The 22,216-nt window shown below is 42.4% G+C and overlaps 1 protein-coding gene across 5 annotated transcripts in view; it reads left to right on the top strand.

Moving 5' to 3' along the window:
- The first annotated feature begins 2,946 nt into the window (after positions 1-2,946).
- The window catches only part of Ndel1 (nudE neurodevelopment protein 1 like 1), a 91,993-nt gene continuing 72,723 nt past the window's right edge, over positions 2,947-22,216 (top strand). For 3 of the 5 annotated variants that reach the window (XR_006146163.1, XM_042670790.1, XM_042670789.1), the window contains exons 1-3: positions 2,970-3,142; positions 16,536-16,633; positions 19,180-19,333. Coding sequence is in view for 4 of the 5 variants with exons in the window: in XM_042670790.1 (XP_042526724.1) it covers positions 16,548-16,633; positions 19,180-19,333 (240 nt within the window). In the remaining variant the exon portion in view is untranslated. Of the gene's footprint in view, positions 3,143-16,535; positions 16,634-19,179; positions 19,334-22,216 lie in introns of all 5 variants that reach the window. The other 2 variants (XM_042670792.1, XM_042670793.1) reach the window with 1 other exon arrangement.

Genomic DNA, 22,216 nt, shown 5'->3' with positions numbered 1-22,216 from the left:
CTGAGCTTTTCTGCTCAAGGCTAGTGCTCTACCTACCACTTTGAGCCACAGCTCCACTGCTGATCTTCTGGTGGTTAATTGTAGATGAGTTTCATGAACTTTCCTGCCTAGACTGGCAGGAACTGTCATTCTCAGATCTCAGCCTCCTGAATAACTGGGATTACAGGTATGAGCCACCAGTGCCCAGAGCATACATGTTCTTAAGGAATATGATTTGACCTCTTTGGTTTAATCCAAGAAAGACCTTGTATGGGAAGGGAACCACTGCACCAGCAAATTACTTCCTAATGGTTTATGTGGAAGTATGGCACAATTTTCATCTGATTAATAACTTCTGCTGACTTCATATAACTCTGCTTCCATTTTTTTCTTCTTTCTTTCTTTCTTTCCCTCCCTCCCTCCCTTCCTTTCTTTCTGTTTCCTGGAAGTACAAGTGTTTGAAATCAGGGTCTTGAACTTGCTAGGCAAGTACTCTACCACTTGAGTCACACCCCAGCAAGGGGAGTCTAGGCTGATGTTAAATTCATGATCCTTCTGTCTCATCAACTCTTTGACTGTGATTGTGGCTACCATGACCAGCTTCTGCTTTGTTCTGAGGCTGTATCCCATCTTTGTTGAACTGTTTTCCATGGATTGGGCATATAAAAAACAGGAGATAGGCTGTGTGGCTCACTCCTAGCTACTGAGGAGGCTGAGATCTGAGGATTGTGGTTCAAATCCAGCCTGGGGAGGAAAGTCCGTGAGACTCTTATCTCCAATTAACCACCAGAAAACCAGAAGTGGTGCTGTGGCTTAAGTGGTAGAGTGCTCACCTTTAGCTGAAGAGCTCAGGGACAGCGCGCAGGCCAAGAGTTCAAGTCCCATGACCGACCAAAAAAAAAAAAAAAAGCAGGCAGGAGATGGGGTAAAATTTGCTGTTACCCTCTCCAGCCCAAGGGCCCATCATTTCTAGAGAGGAAGCTCGATAACCTGGAGGAAAGAGATCAGTACATGGCCTTTGACACTTCTAGGGCTTTGCCTAGCAAACTAAGCCTAAGCATTAAGATGGGGCTAACAGGGATTGGGGGTGTGGCTCAGTTGGTAGTTAGCCTGTGAGTAAAAGTGGCAGGTACTAAGAGTCCTGGTCTCAAACCTAAAAAAAAATGGGGGGGGGGGCTCACACATTGACTCTTAGGTGAACTGTGTAGGAGGTCATCAACCTGGAAGATGACACTAACATTTTCAGAGGGGCCTGGTTAGCCATTAGATGACTGTTTCTTAACACTTCAGCCAGGAGCCAGAACAAGAGCTACAAACTTTGTTTATGGTTTCCTCTTGGAGTAGGTCTATTCCATCTTGGCACCAGGTTTCAGGAAAGTCTTCATGAGTCATCTCCCTGCCTGAGATCTCATCAGCCTGAGAATAGCTTCTCAGGGAAGCAGAGAGCCTGAGTTTCCAAGATGTCTCAAGGCAGTGGACAATTGGAAAGTGGATAAAACCTGCTTGGGTTTAAACCTTAGTACTTCCATGTTTCATTGTATATGTATATATATATATATATATATATATATATATATGAATAATATAAGTAATATAGTTAAAGAAAGCACTTAGCACAGTGCTCTAGACCAATAGCTATTAGTACTCTCCTGCCCCACCTTTTTTTGTGCCTGTACTAGAGCTTGAACTTGGAGCCTGGGCACTGTCCTTGAGCAGTTATTCTCAAGGTTAGCACTCAACCAAGGTTAGCACTCTCCACTTTTGGCATTTTGTGGTTAATTGTAGGTAAGCGTCTATGGACTTTTCCTGATCAGGTTGGCCTTGAACTGTGATCCTCAGATCTCAGCCTCCAGGGTAGCTAGAATTACAGGTGTGAGCCACCAGTGTCCAGCACCTGCCCCCTTTTATGTGCTAGAATTGAGACTTGAATTCAGGGTCTCATACTGTTGCTTGGCTTTTTTGTTCAGGCTGGCATTCTACCACTTCAGTCACATTTCCACTTCTGGAGTTTTGCAGGTTAACAGGAGATAGTCTCATGTCTTTTGGTCTGCCTAGACTTATTTTGAGCCAGGATCCTCAGATCACAGCTTCCAGAGTGCTAAGGAGTATAGGTGTGAGCCTCTAGTGTCAACCAAACTCCCCTTCTTGATGTTGGTATAATAATGGATAATTCAGTGGTGTGGCTTCTGGAGTCAAACAACTCAGCATGTGTGAGTCTGAATCTTGAGTCCTCTTTTTAGTAGAGTGACCTTGGGCAGCTTCATGTTGGGGATTCCTCATTTTGTAAAAATGGGAATAACATTCCCTTTTTTCACAGGGTCACTGGGAAGATGAAATAATGCAGAACAAGGGTTTGACACAACTGCTAGAGTACTGAAAAAGTGAATTATTTCTCCCCCCCCCCCAATTTAGACTCCTTTGGAATTCAGTTCAGCTCTTTTCCCCACAAGGCCCATTAATACCTCTCTGATCTTCAGTGGTGTGGGTACCTCTTGTAATCCATCTTGCATTGCTTCTGTTTATGTCCACCTCCCAGAAAAGAGGGTTTTCTAGGCTCACCTTGAAGGTGTCCTACACGTTGTTGTAGATCCAGTAACCCCACAAAACCAGTGCATGCAGCACTGAATTTAGAAATGTGTCCTAGAAGACACAGCAAAAGTTCCTACAATTTGTTTTAAAAATAACTCAATTTCCTACTCCCCGAACAGTTAGTTGCCTATGCTTTTTGAGCTTAGAAGGCCCTCCGCACCACTAGGGCACCCCTTTCCCAATGGCCCAGTTTCTAAAAACCCGAGGCCTTTCACAACCCCACCATTCCTGGTATCCGGAGGCGCCTGCGCAGAAGGACGCTCGCCGGCTGACGTCAGCGCGTCGGTCTGAGGCCAGCCTTCCTGGGACGAACCTCTCCCCCGCGGCCCCGCCCGGCCCGCCCCCGGCCCTCCCGCGCATGCTCGGAGCCCCGCCCCCGTGCGTCACAGAATGGCCTCCGACACCCAGGCAGCCCCTGACGTGTCGGGGAGGAGCCGGGCGCGGAGGTCCGAGCGGTGGAGCTCAGGGCTGCCGAGACTCGAACGGAGCCGAGAGGCTGGGCGGGCCTGGCCAGGCCAGCGGAGCGGAGACGTGGGTCGAGCGGTGGCGAACATGCGCTTTTGACACACTGGAGGTGAGCTGGCTGTGAGGGGCCGCTCCCGGAGGGCCCCGATCCGGGGTGGCGGCGCCGAGGCCTGGCCCCGGGGGGAGCCCGTCGGGGCCGGGGGCTGTGTCTGAGGCGGCTCCGCCGGCCCCGGCGAGGACCGGGTTCTGGGGCGGAGGTTCTTGGGGTGCAACTGTTCCAACCGCTCCAACTGCTCCCCCCCCCCTCCCCGGCCCAGCCCACCCCGGGCCGAGGTGTGGCCCACCAGGGGTGGGGGGGGGCGTCTGCCAGTCAGCCAGCCCCAGAGGAAGTGCTCCGGCGTGGGGACGGAGGCCGGGACGTGGCACCGTGGGTGCGGGCGCGGGTGGCGCCGGCAGGGGCCCAGCTGGAGTGGCAGCGGCACGCCCCGCCCGCCTGCCCGCCCGCCCTCCGCACCCTCTGGGCTCCTCTTTCCCCGCGTGGGGGCCAGGAAGCGTTCTTGTGACTCTCCGCCCCGAATTGCGATCCCCTCTCCTTCCCCCCCCCCCCCCCGGAATTCAAGGAAATGTCACCTACAGGTTCGAGGTGCTTGTGTGTCCTCCCCCCCCCCCCCTTCCCCTTCCCCTTTTATTTTCCTGGTAAATGACGAGGACACCCTATAAGTTTTGTCAAGAAAGTGAAGTGATACTCACTCGTGATTATTCCGTTGCATTCCCGTAGCGCCCAGACGTACACATTTCAGAACATTTGCGACCTGCAGTTGTGACCCAGCTTGTCTGTCGGTCCGTCCCCGTCCGTCCGTCGCCTTTCGCTGCATGGGGAGATTGAACCCTAGGTAGAGGGCAGTTAAGTGATTTATATTTGAGCTTTAGCCAAACGGTGAGGGGTGCTGCTTTTTTTACATTTCTAGGCTCAGAGTTTCGGTTTCTTTAATTTTGTGAGGGTGTTTGTTTGTTTTTGGTACCTTTCTGAGCTAGAAAGTAAGGCAGAAAATTTGACTCGTGAAAGCTATACCAGAAGCTAGAAATGATTTGTTCAGTAATTTTTTTTTTTTTTTTTTAGCAAACTTCATGGAAGAATTGTGCAGTTATGAGAAAAATCTTACTCTGAAGCTTGTTCATGGGTGGCTGTTTATTTTGCCTGATGAATTATGTTGGTTTCAGTGCACGTTAGCGATAGAGTGATGTTTTTGCTAAATCATGAAGTTGATGGAGTGAAATGCACCAGTAAGGAGGGAAGAGAAGCAAAAGACCACTGAATAAGAGGCATTTTTTTCTGAATTATTATTAATAATTTCAGTATTTTTATTTAAAATCGGAATGCACAAGGAGCAAACAAAAACAAAAGCTTTAGCTAGTCCTTGTTAGAAGTTAGCTAGCATCTGGCATATAGAAACTGCTACATCTGGGGACTGGGTAGGTGGCTCAGTGGTAGAGCGCTCGCCTTGCATGCTTAAGGCCCTGGGTTCGATTCCTCAGCACCACATAAGCAAAAAGAAAAAAGCCAGAAGTGGCACTGTGGCTCAAGTGGTAGAGTGCTAGCCTTGAGCTGAAGAGCTGAGGGGCAGTGCCCAGGCCCTGAGTTCAGGCCCCATGACCCAATCCCCCCCCCTCCTGGCCCCCCCCCCCCCAAAAAAAAAAAAACCCTGCTACATCTGTAGATCATTTTTTTTTTTTTTGGTGCTAGTACTGGTGCTTGCACTCAGGGCCTGGGTACTCAACTCTAGTTTGCCATACCACTTGAGCTACAAGTTCACTACTGGCTTTTTGGTGGCTAATTGTAGCTAAGAGTCTAATAAACTTTCCTGCCTGGGCTAGCCTTGAACTGCTATCCTCAGATCTCAACCTCCTGAATGGCTAGGATTATAGGTGTGAGCTGGCTGGCTATAGCTCAGTTTTGAATGTACGTGTGTGTGTGTGTGTGTGTGTGTGTGTGTGTGTGTGTGTGTGTGTGTGTGTGTTGCTGGCTATAGCTCAGTTTTGATTGTACGTGTGTGTGTGTGTGTGTGTGTGTCTGTCTGTCTGTCTGTGTCTGCTGTCTGTCTATCCTAGGGCTTGAACTCCAGGTTCTTTGCTCAAGGCTTACACTCTATCACTTGAGCCATAGCCCATTTCTGGCTTTTTTGGTAGTTTAGTGGAGGTAAGGGTCTCACAGACTTTACTGCTCTGGTTGGCTTCAAACCTCTATCCTCAGATCTCAGTCTCCTGAGTAGCTAGAATTACAGGTGAAAGCTACTGGTGTCTGGCAGTTTTGACTTTTTTTAGTTATATAAGTTGAAGTTGATTAAGGAGAATTTGAAATAAGAGAAACTTCAATAAAACATAGATCTTGCTTTCATGGCATCTACAAAATGGTTTAAGTTAATTCTTAGATCAATTTGATTAAATAATAATAATTTTTTGATAGTAAGGTTTGAACTCAGGGCCTTAGGTTTGCTAGGCAGGTACTTGAACTATGCCTCTAGTCCTTAAAATTACTTTTGGTGTAAGTTTCTAAGAACTCCATAAGATAGAAAAAGAAGTTTGATAGGACAGAAAGGGAGACTTTATTTATGATTGACTTTGAAAGTTAATACTGTAAATGTAACTGCATGGGGTTATAAAACCTAGTCAGTCCATTCTTTATTTGTAAACAAGACACTATCATATAAAATAGATTTTCATACCACTACAAAGAATTGCTTCCTTGTAGATAAGGCATTTTCGACAGGCTGGTTTAAACTAAGTGAGTTAACTGTTGTTAAATATCTGGAGGTCATTAGTATATAATGCTTGATGTAAAAGTTATAATTTTGAGACTTATACTCTACATGTAGGAGACAGAATATTAAAGGGAAGATTGGGAAGAGCAATGGATACTCCATTATCTGTGTTTATTCTACCTTTAGAACTGTAGATTTACCATATAAGCATTTTTTTTAGCAGTATATTTTTCTATTGGCTACCCTTCCATGGCCATATCTCCTGTTACATAGTTTCAAATGACAGACTGAATATATCCTCCCAATGTAACTTGAGGCTGTGCCTGAACCAGTCTTGTGATTATCTGCAGTGGTAGCACATTTTTGTTTTTGTAGACAACTTGGTTTTAAAAAAGGGTTAGCAGGGCACTGGTAGCTCATGCCTGTAATCCTAGCTACTCAGGAGGCTGAGATCTGAGGATTGAGATTCAGAGCCAGCCTAGGTAGGAAAGTCCATGAGAAGCTTATGTCCAATTAGCCACCAGAAAACTGGAAGTGGCACTGTGGCTCAAGTGGTAGAGCGCTTGCCTTGAGCTGAAGAGCTCAGGGACAGCACCCAGGCCCAGAGTTCAAGCCCCACGACTGATCAAAAAAATTAAAAAAAATAATAAAGGGTTATAAATCTGATGAATGAGAGTGAAAAACCAGATTGAGGAAGCAATAAATAAGGTGTGTGAACTTTTTGCCTAGTTTTTAATCTAGCACATAAAAGGCTTTTCCTAAGTGTTTTCAGTACTGCTGATATCCCTGGAATATGAACTAAACTCCCTGAAATGATTAATTTTACATAATAATTGGCATGTTTAAAAAAATTTTTGGCTGGGTGCAGGTGGCTCACGCCTGTAATCCTAGCTACTGAGGTGGCTGAGATTTGAGGACTGTGGTAAAAGCCAGCCCAGGCAGGGAAGTTCATGAGACTTTTATCTCCTCCAGTTAACTAGCAAAAGGCTGGAAGTAGAGGTATGGCTTAAGTGATAGAGCACCAGCCTTGAATGGAAAAGCTAAGAGACTGAGTGCCCATGCCTTGAGTTCAAACCCCAGAACCAATGCACTTACATTCACACATTCAAATTTGAAGTCTACTATGTGGTCAAATTTCAAAGGTCTACTACTGAATTGTTAACTTTGTGTGTGTGCATGTGTGCGTGAGTATGCATGTGTCTGCTGGGGCTTGAACTCAGGGCTTGGGCTCTGCTCCTGAGCTTTTTTTTTTTTTTTTTTTTGCTTAATGCTAGTGCTTGAGCCACAGTTAATTGAAGATAAGAGTCTCACAGACTTTTTTGCCTGGGCTGTCTTTGAATAGCGATCCTCATATTTCAGACTTCTCAGTAGCTAAGATTACAGGCATGAGCCTCCAGCTCTCAGCTGAATTGTCAACTTTTTTTATAGTGTAAAGAACATTTATGCTATGTTCATTTTGTGCCAGGCTCTGTTTCAAGTACTTTACATGACTGGTTTTGTAGCACAGTGGTCGAACATTTGGCTGACATGCCCAAGTAATTTTACAAATACTCAGTCTCTGTTAGGTGACTTCATTTTAGTGTTTATTCTCATTTTATAGTGAGAAATTGGGATACTGAATAATTCAATTACCTAAGCCAACATAGGCTACTTGGCTTCAGGATCTGGGTTCTTAACCAGGCTGCGCTGCTGATCCTCACACCTGTTTTTGGATAAATGCTTTTAATTGATTTGCTCTGGAAAAGATGGACATTTTAGTAAGAAATTTCTGGTATAGGTTATAATACAGCTTGAAGAGCTAAGAAGCAAGTGGAGAAAATGACCTGTGGATTAGAAAAATTGTGGCCAAAATTCAGCTCACATGATTCATTAAGAAAACTAAGGAGTTAAGGAGCATGTATGAAATAGAAACATTAAAATAATTTTGGTAGAATTATTTGATACCAATGTAGTTAGATAAAGAGTATGGAAGAACTAAAACTAGATCCTTAAGAAGTTTAATGCAAAAGATTCCTTAAAACATGTATCATAAGGGGATACTGATGGAAAAGTTGATCATTGTATTAAGAATATGTGCCTGGTAGAATCAGTGGAAAGCGGGTAAAAAAAATACAGCAGAGGAGTCCATCAACTACATTGGACTTTGATAAAAGTGAACTAAGCAACTCAAAAGTGATGGGAGGGAGGGAATGAGAGAGAAAGAGGGAACAGCTGATACTAAGCAAAAGGAAAGAAGTGTACATATCATCTGATTTGTAAAAAAGTAGTTTTATTGTTAAAGGTCATAGAGTTCATAAACAATGTAGATTAAGATAAAAATGACTATGATTATGCAGATTAAAAGGTATTTGTGACTTGAAAAATAAAACAAAACCTAACTGATGTGAAAGAGCAATTGTAAGGAAACTCCTGTATATCTTCCTTTATGTCTTGCATATACTTTGCTTCTACTTGTTCATAGAAAACTCATTTTGTCCCTAAAGCTGACCCATATCCTAACCCTAACTCTAACCTTAACTCAAGAACTATCTCTAACCCTAACCATAATGTCCAAAGAATTCTCTCAGGAAAATAGATATAATTGTTTTCTTTCTTCCTATTTTAAAAATATCTGATTTTTTTTGTAAAATAAATTTCGATTTTAACAACAACAAAAAGAATATGTGTCTGGAGATAATAATTATGTTCAATACATTTTTAAAAGCTGGAAGGATTTTTGAAAGTTTTCACCACGAAGAATTGATAAATGTTTTCCCCACAAAGCATTGATGAATGTTTGAGAAGATAAATATGCTTAACCCAATTTGAACAATGGACGTTGTGTATGTATATGCATATGACCCCGTTAATGTGTATAACTTTTATGTTGTTATATATCCATGAATAAAGAAACAGTCCCTTCTTAAATAATAAAGCAACAGACTAAGTGAATACTACACAGTTCACCTACAGGTGTAAACAGTTCTGTTCTCCAGGGACCACTACTTAGCTAGGTACTTTTCAAAGCAATAATGTCTCTGATTCTGTACCCATGGGTCTGAAAAAACAAAAAACATCCCTACACAGAGAAGTTTCAAACGGAGCATGTGACTAACATTTAAAGATAAAAACAGTCCTGGAAGTGGCACTATGGCTCAAGTGGTATGGTGCTAACCTTGAGCTGAAGAGCTCAGGGACAGCTCCCAGGCCCAGAGTTCAAGCTCCATGACCGTCAAAAAAAAAAAAAAAGGAAAAAGAAAAAAAAAATCCTTATTCTCTTTATAGAAGGATTGGCCCCACTTTCAAAATACAGTACATTCAAATAAATGTTAGATGTTGAGGAAGGCATCTTAACAGTTGCTAGGAACTGTAAGGACACTATCCTTATGGACTCTGTGATCAATAATATTAATACATGCTGCCTAGTAACAAAAAGTATAGAAAACTCAAGAGAGGAGTTACCAGTGACTCAAATGTCCAATGTAGAGGTAGTGATAGTCATCCTGTTCCAGAAAGCGTATATGTAATTTAGGAGTATCTAATGCATGGAAGTGAGAGTATTTAAGGGCTTAAGATTGCTGCCCAGTGATTAGAGGCTGAAAGACAAGAAATAATTGTTTTAGCTCACACCTATAATCCTAGCTACTAAAGAGGCTGAGATCTGGAAGATTGTGATTTGGCTAAAAAGTCAAAATAATCAGCTAGAATCAGGGTCATTGGCATGGCTCAAGTGGTAAATCATCAGTTTAACAAGCACCGAGCCCTGAGTTCACACCCCAGTATCTCAAAAAACAAGAACACTTTTGAGACATCAAAACTGAGAGTTCTTGTCATAGAGTCTTCAAAAATCATCTCATAAAAAAGCAGTATACTAGGCTGGGAATGTGGCTTAGTGGTGGCGTATTTGCCTAGCATGCATGAAGCCTGGGTTTGATTCCTCAGGACCACATACACAGAAAAGCCAGAAGTGGTGCTGTGACTCAAGTGGTAGAGTGCTAGCCTTGAGTAGAAGAAGCTCAGGGACAGTGCCCAGTCCCCGAGTTCAAGTCCCAGGACTGGCAAACAAAAAAAAAAAACAGTATACAATTGGGTGTTAGTGGCTCATGAATGTGATCCTAACTGCTCAAGAGGCTGAAATCTGAGGGTCAGGGTTTGAAGCTAGTCCAGGCAGGAAAGTCTATGAGGCTATCATCTCCACTTAACTACCAAAAAGCTGGAAGTGGAGCTCTGGTCAAATGGTAGAGTGCTAGCTTTGAGCAAAAAAGCTTTATTTGGGGCTGGGAAGGTGGCTCAGTGGTAGAGCACTTGCCTTTCATGCGTAAGGCCCTGGGATCGATTCCTCAGCACCACATAAGCAGAAAAAAAAAAAAGCCAGAAGTGGCACTGTGGCTCAAGTGGTAGAGTGCTAGCCTTGAGCTGAAGAGCTAAGTGACAGCACCCAGGCCCAGAGTTCAGGCCCCACGACCAGACCCCCCCCCCCCCAAAAAAAAAAAAAAAAAGCTTTACCAAATCCTAGAACCTTAAAACAACAAATTGAATACAAAAACTAAAAAATTTGTTGATGGCTATAATCTTATGGAACTTAACCCAGTTCCTTAAAACATAAAAATCAGTGAACTAAAAAGTGTAGACTTGAAATAATTAATTGTTCCCTCTGTGGCATATTTTTTTTCTTTTGGTGGGGGAAGGAGGATGCTGGGGATCAAATATAGGGACTTGTGTATGCTAAGCAAGTGTTCTACTACAAAACCACATCAATTAGCCCTGCTTTTCCAAAGTTTTCAATTGTATTCTCTCTCTTTTTCTTCTCTCTCTCTTGGCAGGACTGGGTTTGAGCTGAGGGCCTTGTGTTTTCTAGACAAATGTTCTGCCATTTGAGCCCGACACCCACCCCTTTTTATGTTTATTTTTCAGATAAGAGTTTTGGGCTTTTGCCCTAGTTGGCCTTGGATTGTGATCCTCAGCCTTTTGCACAGCTGGAATATAGGTGTGCACTACCACCACACCCAGCTTTCTTTTGGAGGGGATGTTGCTGGTACTGGACCTTGAGCTCAGGGTCGCCCATTCTTTTTTTTTTTTGCCAGTCTTGGGGCTTGAACTCAGTGCCTGGGCACTGTTCCTGAGCTTTTTGCTCAAGGCTAGCACTCTGCTGCTTGAGCCACAGTGCCTATTTGAGGAATCGAACCCAGGGCTTCATGCCTGCTAGGCAAGCACTGAACCACTAAGCCACATTCCCAGCCCAGGATCTCTCATTCTTTCACTCAAGGTTGGCGCTGAACCACTTGAGCCATATCTCTAGCTCCTCTTCTTTTTTCTTGGCTAGTTGGAGATGAGAATAACTTGTATTTGTCTACTCAAGTAAGCTTTGAACCTCGATTCTCAGATCTCATCCTCTTGAGTAGCTAGGATTATAGACATGAATATCTTTTTTTTTTTGTCCCTGTCCCTCAGCTCTTCAGCTCAAGACTAGCACCCTACCACTTGAGCCACAGCACCACTTCCAGTTTTCGGAGTGGCTTATTGGAGATAAGAGTCTCATGGACTTTCCTGCCTGGTCTGTCTTTGAACTGTGATCCACAGATCTCAACCTCCTGAGTAGCTAGGATTATAGATGTGAGCCACCCATACCCGGTTTAGACATGAATATCTGACTCCAGCTTGCGTTTTGAGATAGGGTGGTGGTGTGGTACTGGGGTTTGAACTTGGCCTGTGCTTGCTAGGCAGATACTCACTTGAGCCACACCCTTTGTTGTTTTGCTTTTATTTTCCAGCTAAGGTTTTGTGTCTGCTTAGGGATAGCTTTGATTCACCCAGCTCATTGATTGAAATGGCATCTCACTAACATTTCTCTTGGGCAGCTCATGATTCTCCAGATCTCTTCCTCCCGAGTAGCTGGAATTATAGGCATAATCCATTGTGCTTGGCTCACAGGCTTGTTTTCTTGAGATAATAGGATATTGCTATCTTTTTGTTGGGTCTGGTCTAGAACTGTGATCCTTCTGTCCATGCCTCTTGTATAGCTGGTATTGACCTCCATGCTTTACCCCTTATATGCTGTTTTCTAGGTGACAGAAGGGAAGTATGTCTTCACTACAGCCTCATATTAAACAGCTTCTCAGTCATACCACCTGTTCTGTGGGATTTCCTCTCTTTCTTGGAGCCATTTTTCTGAGCTCCTCTTTGGCCTTGATGAACTAGGCTTCATCCTGGGACTTCTTCATAGCAGTCCTGGGTTTGAATCCTGTATCCTGCACCCTATGTTGTTGTGGTCATGGTTTTTCTCACTTCTTTTGTGATCTCAGGATTTGTGTGAGAAGTAACCCTTCTGAGTTATTTTATGAGGAAAAAAAGTTCCCCATCTCCTTTAACCCTTCTTCTGAGTTTCCTAGGTCCTATTATTTTCTCTTATTCATGCTACTGGTTTTGCAGTAGTTTTAAGACTGTAGTACTGGATGGTGATTGAAGTCATTGGTATGAAGTGCTTTCTCCAAAATTTTCCCCGATACATTCTTTGTGTGTGTGTGTGTTGGTCGTGGGGTTTGAACTCTGGGCCTGGGTGCTGTCCCTCAGCTCTTCAGCTCAAGGCGAGCACTCTACCGCTTGAGACACAGCACTACTTCCTGTTTTCTGAGTGGTATATTAGAGATAAGATTCTCATGAACTTGCTTGCCTGGGCTGGCTTTGAACCTTGATTCTCTGATCTCCAGCCTCCTGAGTAGCTAGGATTACAGGCGAGAGCCACCGATGTCCGGCCTCCCCAATAAGATCTATCAAATCTCTGTTTACTGATGTGGGACTTGCACAAGTCACTGTGAATGTAGCATGACATCATCTTGTTTTAGTAAATGATGGTGCATTTTGAGGTAGAAATAAAATGTCCACAAATCTTTGTGATTATTTCATTCCTGAAAGAATTCAAATATTAGTAAAATGGTACTTGGAAAGTAAAGAGGGAATAATGAAGAATAGATTGTAAATTTCTAAATAGTATTTATTTAGCTTTTTATATTCTAGTTTTGGTGATGAGGAAGGTGGAAGGCTTTTATAAATAGAACATAGATCCTGCCTTCAAGGAGCTAATTAGTGAGACTTAACCTTTCATTCCTCTTCAGTTGTTTTTTCTTTCTTCAATTTTGGGGACATTAGAGCATTTAAAGGATACAGAGGCTGTTGCCTCATTTCTAGATGCCAGCTCACATGCCTGATACTTTGTCTTCATCTGAATTGTTAAAATATACCTTCCCCTCTGGGGCTGGGAATGTGGTTTAGTGGTAGAGTGCTTGCCTTGCATGCATGAAGTCCTGGGTTCAATTCCTCAGTGCCACATAAACAGAAAAAGCCAGAAGTGGTGTTGTGGCTCAAGTGCTAGCCTTGAGCAAAAGAAGCTCAGGGACAGTGCCCAAGCCCAGAGTTCAAGCCCCAGACTGGCAAAAAGTATCCTTCCCCTCAAGGATACTTAGGTAATAACTCTAGAGGAGTTGTTGGTACCATGGGATTATGCTAATAAGCACATTGAATCATCTGAAATGCAAATACCTTTTGTCTTTATTCATACTGCATTACAAATCAACCTAATTACAAATAAAATTTTGTCTATATCTGGAACTTTGGTGAAGGGACAGGGTTACAAAAATCTATTTTTTACTACTCAGTGTATATATATATGTATATATATATATGTATATATATACATATATATTTGCAGAAACAAGTCATGTAGTGTTGACAAAACCCATATTAGATGAAAAATCTGAGGCCCTAAGGTATTAAGCAATTTAATGCTAGAATTGGAATCCTAGAACCAAGCCTTACCAGGATTCCCAGCTCTGTGGTGTTAACATTTTTTTTTCTTTTTTGTTGGTTGTGGGGCCTGAACTCTGGGCCTGGGTGCTGTCCCTCAGCTCTTCAGCTCAAGGCTAGTGTTCTACCACTTGAACCACAGCACCACTTCTGGATTTTTTTTTCCCCCTGCTTATATGGTGCTGAGGAATCGAACCCAGGGCCTCATGCATGCAAGGCAAGCACTGAACCACTGAGTCACCTTCCTAGCCTGGTGTTAACATTTTAAAGTACTATAAAGAGTCAGGCTCTAGTTGCTCATGTAGCTACTAAGATCTTTTTTTTTTTTTTAATTTTATTTTTGTATCTTTTTATTTTTTATTTTTTGGTCCGGTCGTGAAGCCTGAACTCTGGGCCTGGGTGCTGTCCCTCAGCTCTTCAGCTCAAGGCTAGTGCTCTACTACTTGAGCCACAGTGCCACTTCCAGTTTTTTTCTTTTTTGCTTATGTGGTGCTGAGGAATCGAACCCAGGGACGCATGCATGCAAGGCAAGCGCTCTACCACTGAGCCACCTTTCCAGCCCAGCTACTAAGATCTTGAGTGTGAATCACAGTTCAAAGCCAGCCCAGGGACCAAAGTCTAGCAGACTCTTTATCTTCAATTAACTACAACAAGAAAGCAGGAAGTAGAGCTGTGGCTCAACTGGTAAAGTGCTAGCTATCCCTCAGTAACAAAGCTCAGGGAAAGCATTCAGGCCCTGACTTCAAGCCCCAGGACTAGCATGCATGCACATGTGTGCATGTGCTGTGTGCGGGCACACACACACACACAAAGTGTTGTAGAGATATCTCAAGAATAGGATGAACAGACAAATATATGCTAGTGTAAGGGTAATCAGGTTATAAGAGAGCGTATTTGGTTAACAAATATTTGTCCAGTGCTTACTAATATCAGCCACTTATTAGGTATTCAGTAAATGTTTGCCAACCTTAGGTGTTTTCTTTGAACAATATAGTATGCTCAGTGCCATGAAGGGATACAGGTATGTCAAAGATTGATCTCTTTCAAAGAAGTTTTCAGGCTAATTGGTAATTTAAGGTAACTAGAAGATTGCCTAACAAATGTCAAGGTAATAATAGTATGATCAGGGAAGAGTTGATTGAGCAAGGCCTCAAAGGAATTAAGCTAAACATATAAAGTTATTTTTTAGTTTTCCATTAAGAATCACACTCATGGGTGGGAGTTGTGGCTCAAGTAGTGCCTGCTTAGTAAGCTCAATGTTCTCTAAATTCAAAGCCCTCAACCACCCCAACCTCCCACTCCCCCCAAAAAAGAAAATAAAAACCAAGAATCACACTCATATTCCTTTAGTATACCTACCTGGAAACTGGAGTTCTATTTGTTCTTGTCTGTGACTGAGTTCTGGCGAGGCCTGTGTTAGAAGAGTTGTCTATATCTCCTGTTAATTTACTTGTAAAGCTTGTGTTCAGTCCTAGCTGCCCTGTATGGATTAGGCTGAATCAATTATGGTTTAATTCAGTAAATATTATTGAACATGTAGTATGTCCCATTGTGCTGGGACAGAAATCAGAATACTATATAGCCTAATAGGAGACAGAGTTGTAGCGTATTGAGACAGATAGATATGTATGCTTTTTGATAGATACAAAATGATTGTCATACACTTTCCATGGCCATCTCCATGTATTAATAATTTTGTTTTGCACACAGTGATTTTTTTGTTGTTGTTGTTGTTGGTCGTGGGGTTGAACTCTGGGGCCTGGGTGCTGTGTCTCAAGCTCTTTAGCTCAAGGCGAGTGCTATATCACTTGAGCCACAGTGCCACTATCAGTTTTCTGGTGGTTAATTGGAAATAAGAGTCTCATGGACTTTCCTACCTGGGCTAGCTTTGAACTGTGATCCTCAGTGATCCTCAGATCTCATCCTCCTAAGTAGCTAGGATTACAGGTGTGAGCCACTGGTGCCTGGCCCACAGTGATTTTATAAACACCTAAATGGTCCTTGGCAGAAAAAGATTCCCTACTCCTTGGAACATGCTAAGTGAGGTAAGGTTATTGTTAAATCATACGGTGGGATGGTGGTGTATAGAGGTAGCTAAGAGTGTAACAGGTCTTAATGCTGTTTGGGTAAGGTCAAGAAAAGGTTTCTGGAAATGATGACAGCTGGATTTTAAGGAAAAAATAGGAACTTTTGAAATGTATGAATGGAAAGCCATTCAACAAGAGAAAATACCCACACCTGAAATAGTTTGGTATGATAAGACGTTTTGAACAGGATTACTGGAATATAAACTAAGGTCCTACGGGAGGGTTGTAGGAAACAGTTTTGGTATTTCATCTGGCCTGGCCATTAATTCAGAATTTTAGTTAACTAGTTCAAATGCAAGGTAATTAAATAGATTGATTACCTTCTCTCTGAACACTGTGGGAAAAGATCACTGAAGTTGGAGATGAGTTGACTTTTGGAGGAAGCTTGGACTTACAAGGTAACTTTTAGAAATGTGATAGCAGTAAATGATTGGGAATGTGTCACCTGGCATGGAGTGTCTCTAGTGAGTATTTTGAAGCAATTGTACAACAGGGAAGGCTGTGCAGTAGCAGCATTTCTGACATGATGCTGTCAGCTGATTCTCAGAAGACCAGTTGGCTATAAAGCAACTGCTGGAACTCTGTGCAGGATGTGTCTGTGGGCTGGGTTAACCAGAACCTGGGCTGTAACCAAAAGTGCCTCACTGGCTTTGTACCTGAAGCCTTTGTATTGTCTCCTGTCATGATCTCATGTAGTATTGGTTGTCACTGAGGGGGCAATGGATGTGTGTAATTTCTGTGAAAATGTTAACTACTTCTAGGACTATGCATATATAACTTAATTCAGAATTCTGCAGATTCAATATTGTCCCAGATCTTAGATTTCGATGTTTTTTTTTTGTTTTATTTATAATAGTTTATTTTAAATACTTCATAGGCTTTCTTGATCATGGATGGTGAAGATATACCAGATTTTTCAAGTTTAAAAGAAGAGACTGCTTATTGGAAGGAACTGTCCTTGAAGTATAAACAAAGGTAATATTAAAGCATACTAAAAATAGAGGAGGACATTTGGAATATATAATGTCTTGGGAAATATTTTTTTGTGTGTTTCTTTGTTTTTTGTTGGTCGTGGGGCTTGAACTCTAGGCCTGAGCTCTGTCCCTCAGCTCTTCAGTTCAAAGCTAGCACTCTACCACTTGAACTATGGTACCACTTCTAGTTTTCTGGTGGTTTATTGGAGATAAGAGTTTCACAGACTTTCCTGCCCAGGCTGGCTTTGAACCACAATCCTCACATCTCAGCCTCCTGAGTAGCTAGGATTACAGGCGTGAGCCACCGACACCCGGTGGGAAATGTTTTTAAAAGCGTAAAGCTAAACTTAGAATTTCAGATTTAGGATTGTGATTTCAGAAATAGTCATAATATTTAGATATTATAAAATGCAGTAAGTCTTTATACTTGTTCAGATTATTAAAATAGTAGGAAACCTTAGTGTCATTTATGATTTCTTTTGATAGTTTGCTTCCTCTTAGGTTTGTCACCCTATCTTTGGTCTTTGTATATGTACTGGTTCTGCCTCATTATTTGCTCATTTGGAGATCTTATAATAGACTTTAGTTCTCTCTGGGCATGCATTATTAGTGTCTAGAGCCAGCCAAATTCTGAGGGAGTGGTATGAAATTCATAGAATATTTTATAAAAGTTTAATTTTATTTTGTTGGGAAATCTTGTTTTTTTTTTGGGGGGGGGGTCCGGTCATGGGGTCTGAACTCTGGGCCTGGGCACTGTCCCTCAGCTCTTCAGCTCAAGGCTAGCGCTCTACCACTTGAGTCACAGTGCTACTTCCGGCTTTTTTCTTTTTGCTTATGTGGTGCTGGGGAATTGAACCCAGAGCCTCATGCATGCAAGGCAAGCACTCTACCACTGAGCCACCTTTCCAGCCCCTTTGTTGGGAAATCTTATGAATAATAGCTTTTCAGTCCCAAACCTGTTTTATTTATTGATTTTTTTTCTTTGGGTTTTAAATTTTTTTGTCTTTTTCTTTTTTGGCACTGAGGACTGAACCCAGGATGTTTCACTTGCCAGTCAAGCACTTTGCTCCTGAGCTGCATTCCAGTCTCCAAACTTGTTTTAAATTCCTTTCTTGCTGGGTACAGACAGGTCACACATGTAATCCAACTACTTGGGAGGCTGAGAATGGGAGGATTATAGTTCAAGGCCAGCCTGGGTAGTAAAGTTTATGAGATCCCATGTTGTAAGTGAGGTGCAGGAAGTGATGTGTACTTGTTATCTCCTAGCTCTGGTGGGAATCCTAAAATAGGTGAGTTGAAGTGGGCAGGAAGATAAAATCTATTTCAAATGAGTACAAAAAAAGGGCTTGGGAATGTGGGTTAAGCCCTAAGAGTGCTTTCTTGGTCAGCATAAAGTCTTGTGTTCAAACTAGTACTGCACATACATAAAAAAATTCCTTTCTTAAAAACAGACACTTTTCTAGAATGGAGACATAGCTCAAGCAGTATATCACCCACCTAGCAAGTGCCAGACTTGAGTTTAAACTCCTGTATTGCCCAAAAAACAATAATGAAGGAATCTTTCTGAAATACTTACACATTTTCCCACTTTGGTGAGCAGAGTTAGCCTTATCAGACTTCATTGCTCTTTCATTGTTGTCACTGAAGCCAGGTATTCCATTGTGCAAGTGAATGTAGATGTTGTGCCTGGTGGGGGAATCTTCACCTTTTCTTTCTTTTTTTTTGCCAGTAATGGGGACTGAACTCTGGGTCTGGGCGCTGTCCCTCAGGTTTTCAGCTCAAGGCTAGCGCTCTACCACTGGAGCCACAGCGCCACTTCCGGCTTTTTCTGTTTATGTGGTGCTGAGGAATCGAACCCAGGGCCTCATGCTTGCAAGGCATGCACTCTACCGCTGAGCTACCTTCCCAGCCCTCTTCACCTTTTCTTGTACTGCAGCCTTCACAGACTGTGAAGGCCTGCAGACTTCTTTGAAGGGTGTGTTTGAATGCATTAAATTAAGTAATAGAAACCAATTGCATATATCAGAAGTAATTATCTAAATGTTAAACTAATTTATGATATTATAATGTATCAGTGAATTAGATAAAAATGATCTGAGGGAGGGAGTGTAGTAACTATCTCATTTTGAATTAGTGATGAGAATAAATGAAAATTAAAGAGGTGCATCAACTATTGTGATGTGAGAGTCTCTGTGATTTCTATTGAACAGAATTGAAGGTAATGCCTGATTTAAGTTACCTTAGTGAAAATAAAGATGCATTTCATCCTACTTAAGTTGTGTGCCTGAATATGCTAATGTTATTGAACTATGTAGATGAATTTTCTTAAGTATCGTAATCACTGGTTTGAGTCTCTTGGAGACATATAATTAATTTTCACTGAGTCTTGAATATACAGTGTAAATTCAAGATAGTGACTTTAGTGTTTAACATATTTTGTGAGCATACTAGATTATAGGCAAACCTTACTGACTTGCTATGTAATGTTCTTGAAGGTAATCTTGCTGTTCCAACTATTACTCACCTTCCTACTTTGTTTCTGATTAGCTTCCAGGAAGCTCGGGATGAGCTAGTTGAATTCCAGGAAGGAAGCAGAGAATTAGAAGCAGAGTTGGAGGCACAATTAGTTCAGGCTGAACAAAGAAATAGAGACCTGCAAGCTGATAACCAAAGGCTGAAATATGAAGTGGAGGCATTAAAGGTAATTGGGGCAGTAGAAGCTACTGTACTGGGGACAGGTTTGTGTAATATACTGGGTTTTATTAAAATGAGAAATACAGTTTTTAAGTGGTGCTTAAGAACAGAAGGTGAAAGCCGGGCGCTGGTGGCTCACGCCTGTAATCCTAGCTACTCAGGAGGCTGAGATCTGAGGATCACGGTTCAAAGCCAGCCCGGGCAGGAGAGACCTTGAGACTCCTATCTCCAATAAACCACCAGAAAACCGGAAGTGGCGCTGTAGCTCAAGTAGTAGAGCGCTCGCCTTGAGCTGAAGAGCTGAGGGACAGCCTCCAGGCCCAGAGTTCAAGCCCCACGACCAACCAAAAAAAAAAAAAAAAAAAAAAAAAAGAACAGAAGGTGATAAAAAAAAAATACAGTAGGAGGCCTAAGGTGCCAGGTGCAGTGGCTCACTTCTGTAATCTTAGCTACTCAGGAGGCCAAGACTTTTAGAGGATTGAAGTTTTGAAGCCTGGGTGGGCAGAACAGCCCTCAAGACTACCTTCAGTTAACCAGTGGAAAAAGCTGGACTGGAGTCCTGACTCAAGTGGTAGAGCACCAGCAATGATTGTAAAAACAGACTGAGAGAGAAAAGTTGATGGAGAGTGCAAGTCTGGTACTGGTGTGTGTGTGTGTGTGTGTGTGTGTGTGCGCGCGTGCGTGCGCGCGCATATGCACACATGCACACACACATACACAACACAAATAGCACAAGATGTCTTGTTATTTTTTGAGACAGGCTTTCACTATGTAGCATAGGCAGGCCTTAAATGCATGATTTTCCTGCCTCAGGCTTCTGAGTTTGGGATTACAGGCCTGTACTTTAACAGGTGCCTACGGTTTTTGTTTGTTTGTTTTGTGTGTGTGTGTGTGTGTGTGTGTGTGTGTGTGTGTGTGCGTGTTTATCTGTGTGTGGTACTGGGCCTTGAACTCAGGGCCTGGTGATGACCCTGAGCCTCTTGGTGCTCAGGGCTAGTGCTCTACCACTTGAGCCATAACACCACTTTCAGTTTTTGAATGGTTAATTAAGATAAGAGTTTCATGGTGACTTTTCTAAGCCTAGGCTGGCTTCCACCGTGATCCTTACATCTCAGCCTCCTGAGTAGCTAGGATTACAGATGTGAGCCACCGGTGTCTGGTTTCCTTTAGCTTTTTTGCTTAAGGTTGCTCTGTCACTTGAACCACAACTATACTTTTGGCTTTTTGGTGGTTAATTGGAGATGAGAGTCTTATATACTTTTCTGCCTGTACTGGCTTTGGACCAGAAGCCTCAGATTTCAGCCTTCTGAGTAGCTAAGATTACAGGCCTGAGCCACTGGCACCTGGCTTTAAGGTAAATTTTTAAAAACAATTTTTTATTTGCTTATATTAGTTATATAAAGGAGTTTCATTATATTTCTATACATGCATATAATATTACCTGATTAAAAACTCACCCCTCCACCACTCCCCATCATCCCTCTTTCCTCTCACACATGAATGTAAAGTATTTCAGCCATATTTTCCCTCATTCATCCCATCTATCACCCTCCCTCCTCACAGTGGGACCTGCCTACCAAATAGGCCTGAAATTCATCTTTTTTTTTAAATAATATTTTTTATTGTAAATATACTGTACAGAGGGGTTACAGTTACATGAGCAAGGTCATGAGTCCATATCCCATCAAGCATTGTTAGCCCCCTTTGTTTTTCCCCTACCATCCCTTTCCTCCCCACCTCCCCGACTCCTTCCTCCCTTCCTTCTCTTTTTCTTTTTCTTTCTTTTTTTTTTTGGGTCTGGTCGTGGGGCCTGAACTCTGGGCTTGGGCACTGTCCCTCAGCTCTTCAGCTCAAAGCTAGCACTCTACCACTTTGAGCCACAGTGCCACTTCCGGCTTTTTTCTTTTTGCTTATGTGGTGTTGAGGAATCGAACCCAGGGCCTCAGGCATGCAAGGCAAGCGCTCTACCACTGAGCCACCTTCCCAGCCCTCTTTTTCTTTTTCCTATAATTTAATTGTACACAGAGGGGTTTCAGCATGGTATTTACACGTGCATGTATTTTAGTCAGGTTAATCCCCTTTATTATCCCTCTCTCCTCCTCTTCTCTCCCTCTCTCTGTTGGTCATGAGACTTGAACTCAGGGTCTGGGTGCTGTCCCTAAGCTTTTTTCACTTAAGCTTTTTAACTCTCTATCACTTTGAGCAATAGTGCCACTTTGAGCTTTTTCTAAGTAGTTTATTGGAGGTAAGAGTCTCACAGACTTTCCTGGCTGGCTTTGATCTGTGATCCTCAGATCTCAGTCTCCCGAGTTGCTAGGATTACAGGTGTGAGCCACCAGTGCCTGGTGAATTTTTTTTCCTGGTCAGCCATGTGGCTTGAACTCAAGGCTTGTCTCTGAGCTTTTTTTTTATCAAGGCTAGTGCTCTACTGACTTTGAAACACTGGTCTTTTGGTGGTTAATTGGAGATAAGAGTCTTGTAGGGAATTTTCATGCTGGGCTAGCTTTGAGCTGCGATTGTTAGATCTCAGGCTTCGGAGCCTCTAGAATTACAGATGTGAGCCACTGGTGCCCAGCTTTAAGGTGAATTTTTGAATGATGTTTTCTTTCATGTGATCAAGAGTTTAGGAAGTCAGTTAGGAATTTTAAGGTGGTCATTTTTTTTTAGCTATAATGTTCCTTCTTACAGTTCATCTAATTTCCAGAAATTGTCTGATTGTTTTGTCAGATTATTCTCATTGTGCAGTACTTTAAAATTATATGAACTATTCACTTTTTATAGCACTTTTTAGGTTTGTTTGGAATTCAATTTGGGTTAGAAATTTCTCTTCTGGAAAAGTTTTCTGAAGTAAAAGGATTTTTCTACTCCTCATCACCCACCTTTGCCAATT

Source organism: Dipodomys spectabilis, unplaced genomic scaffold (assembly GCF_019054845.1).
Source record: "Dipodomys spectabilis isolate Male_0828 unplaced genomic scaffold, ASM1905484v1 ptg000576l, whole genome shotgun sequence".
NCBI classification, from domain to species: domain Eukaryota; kingdom Metazoa; phylum Chordata; class Mammalia; order Rodentia; family Heteromyidae; genus Dipodomys; species Dipodomys spectabilis.
Note: the sequence above shows the minus strand (reverse complement) of the source record. Positions and strands in the feature narration are given on the sequence as shown.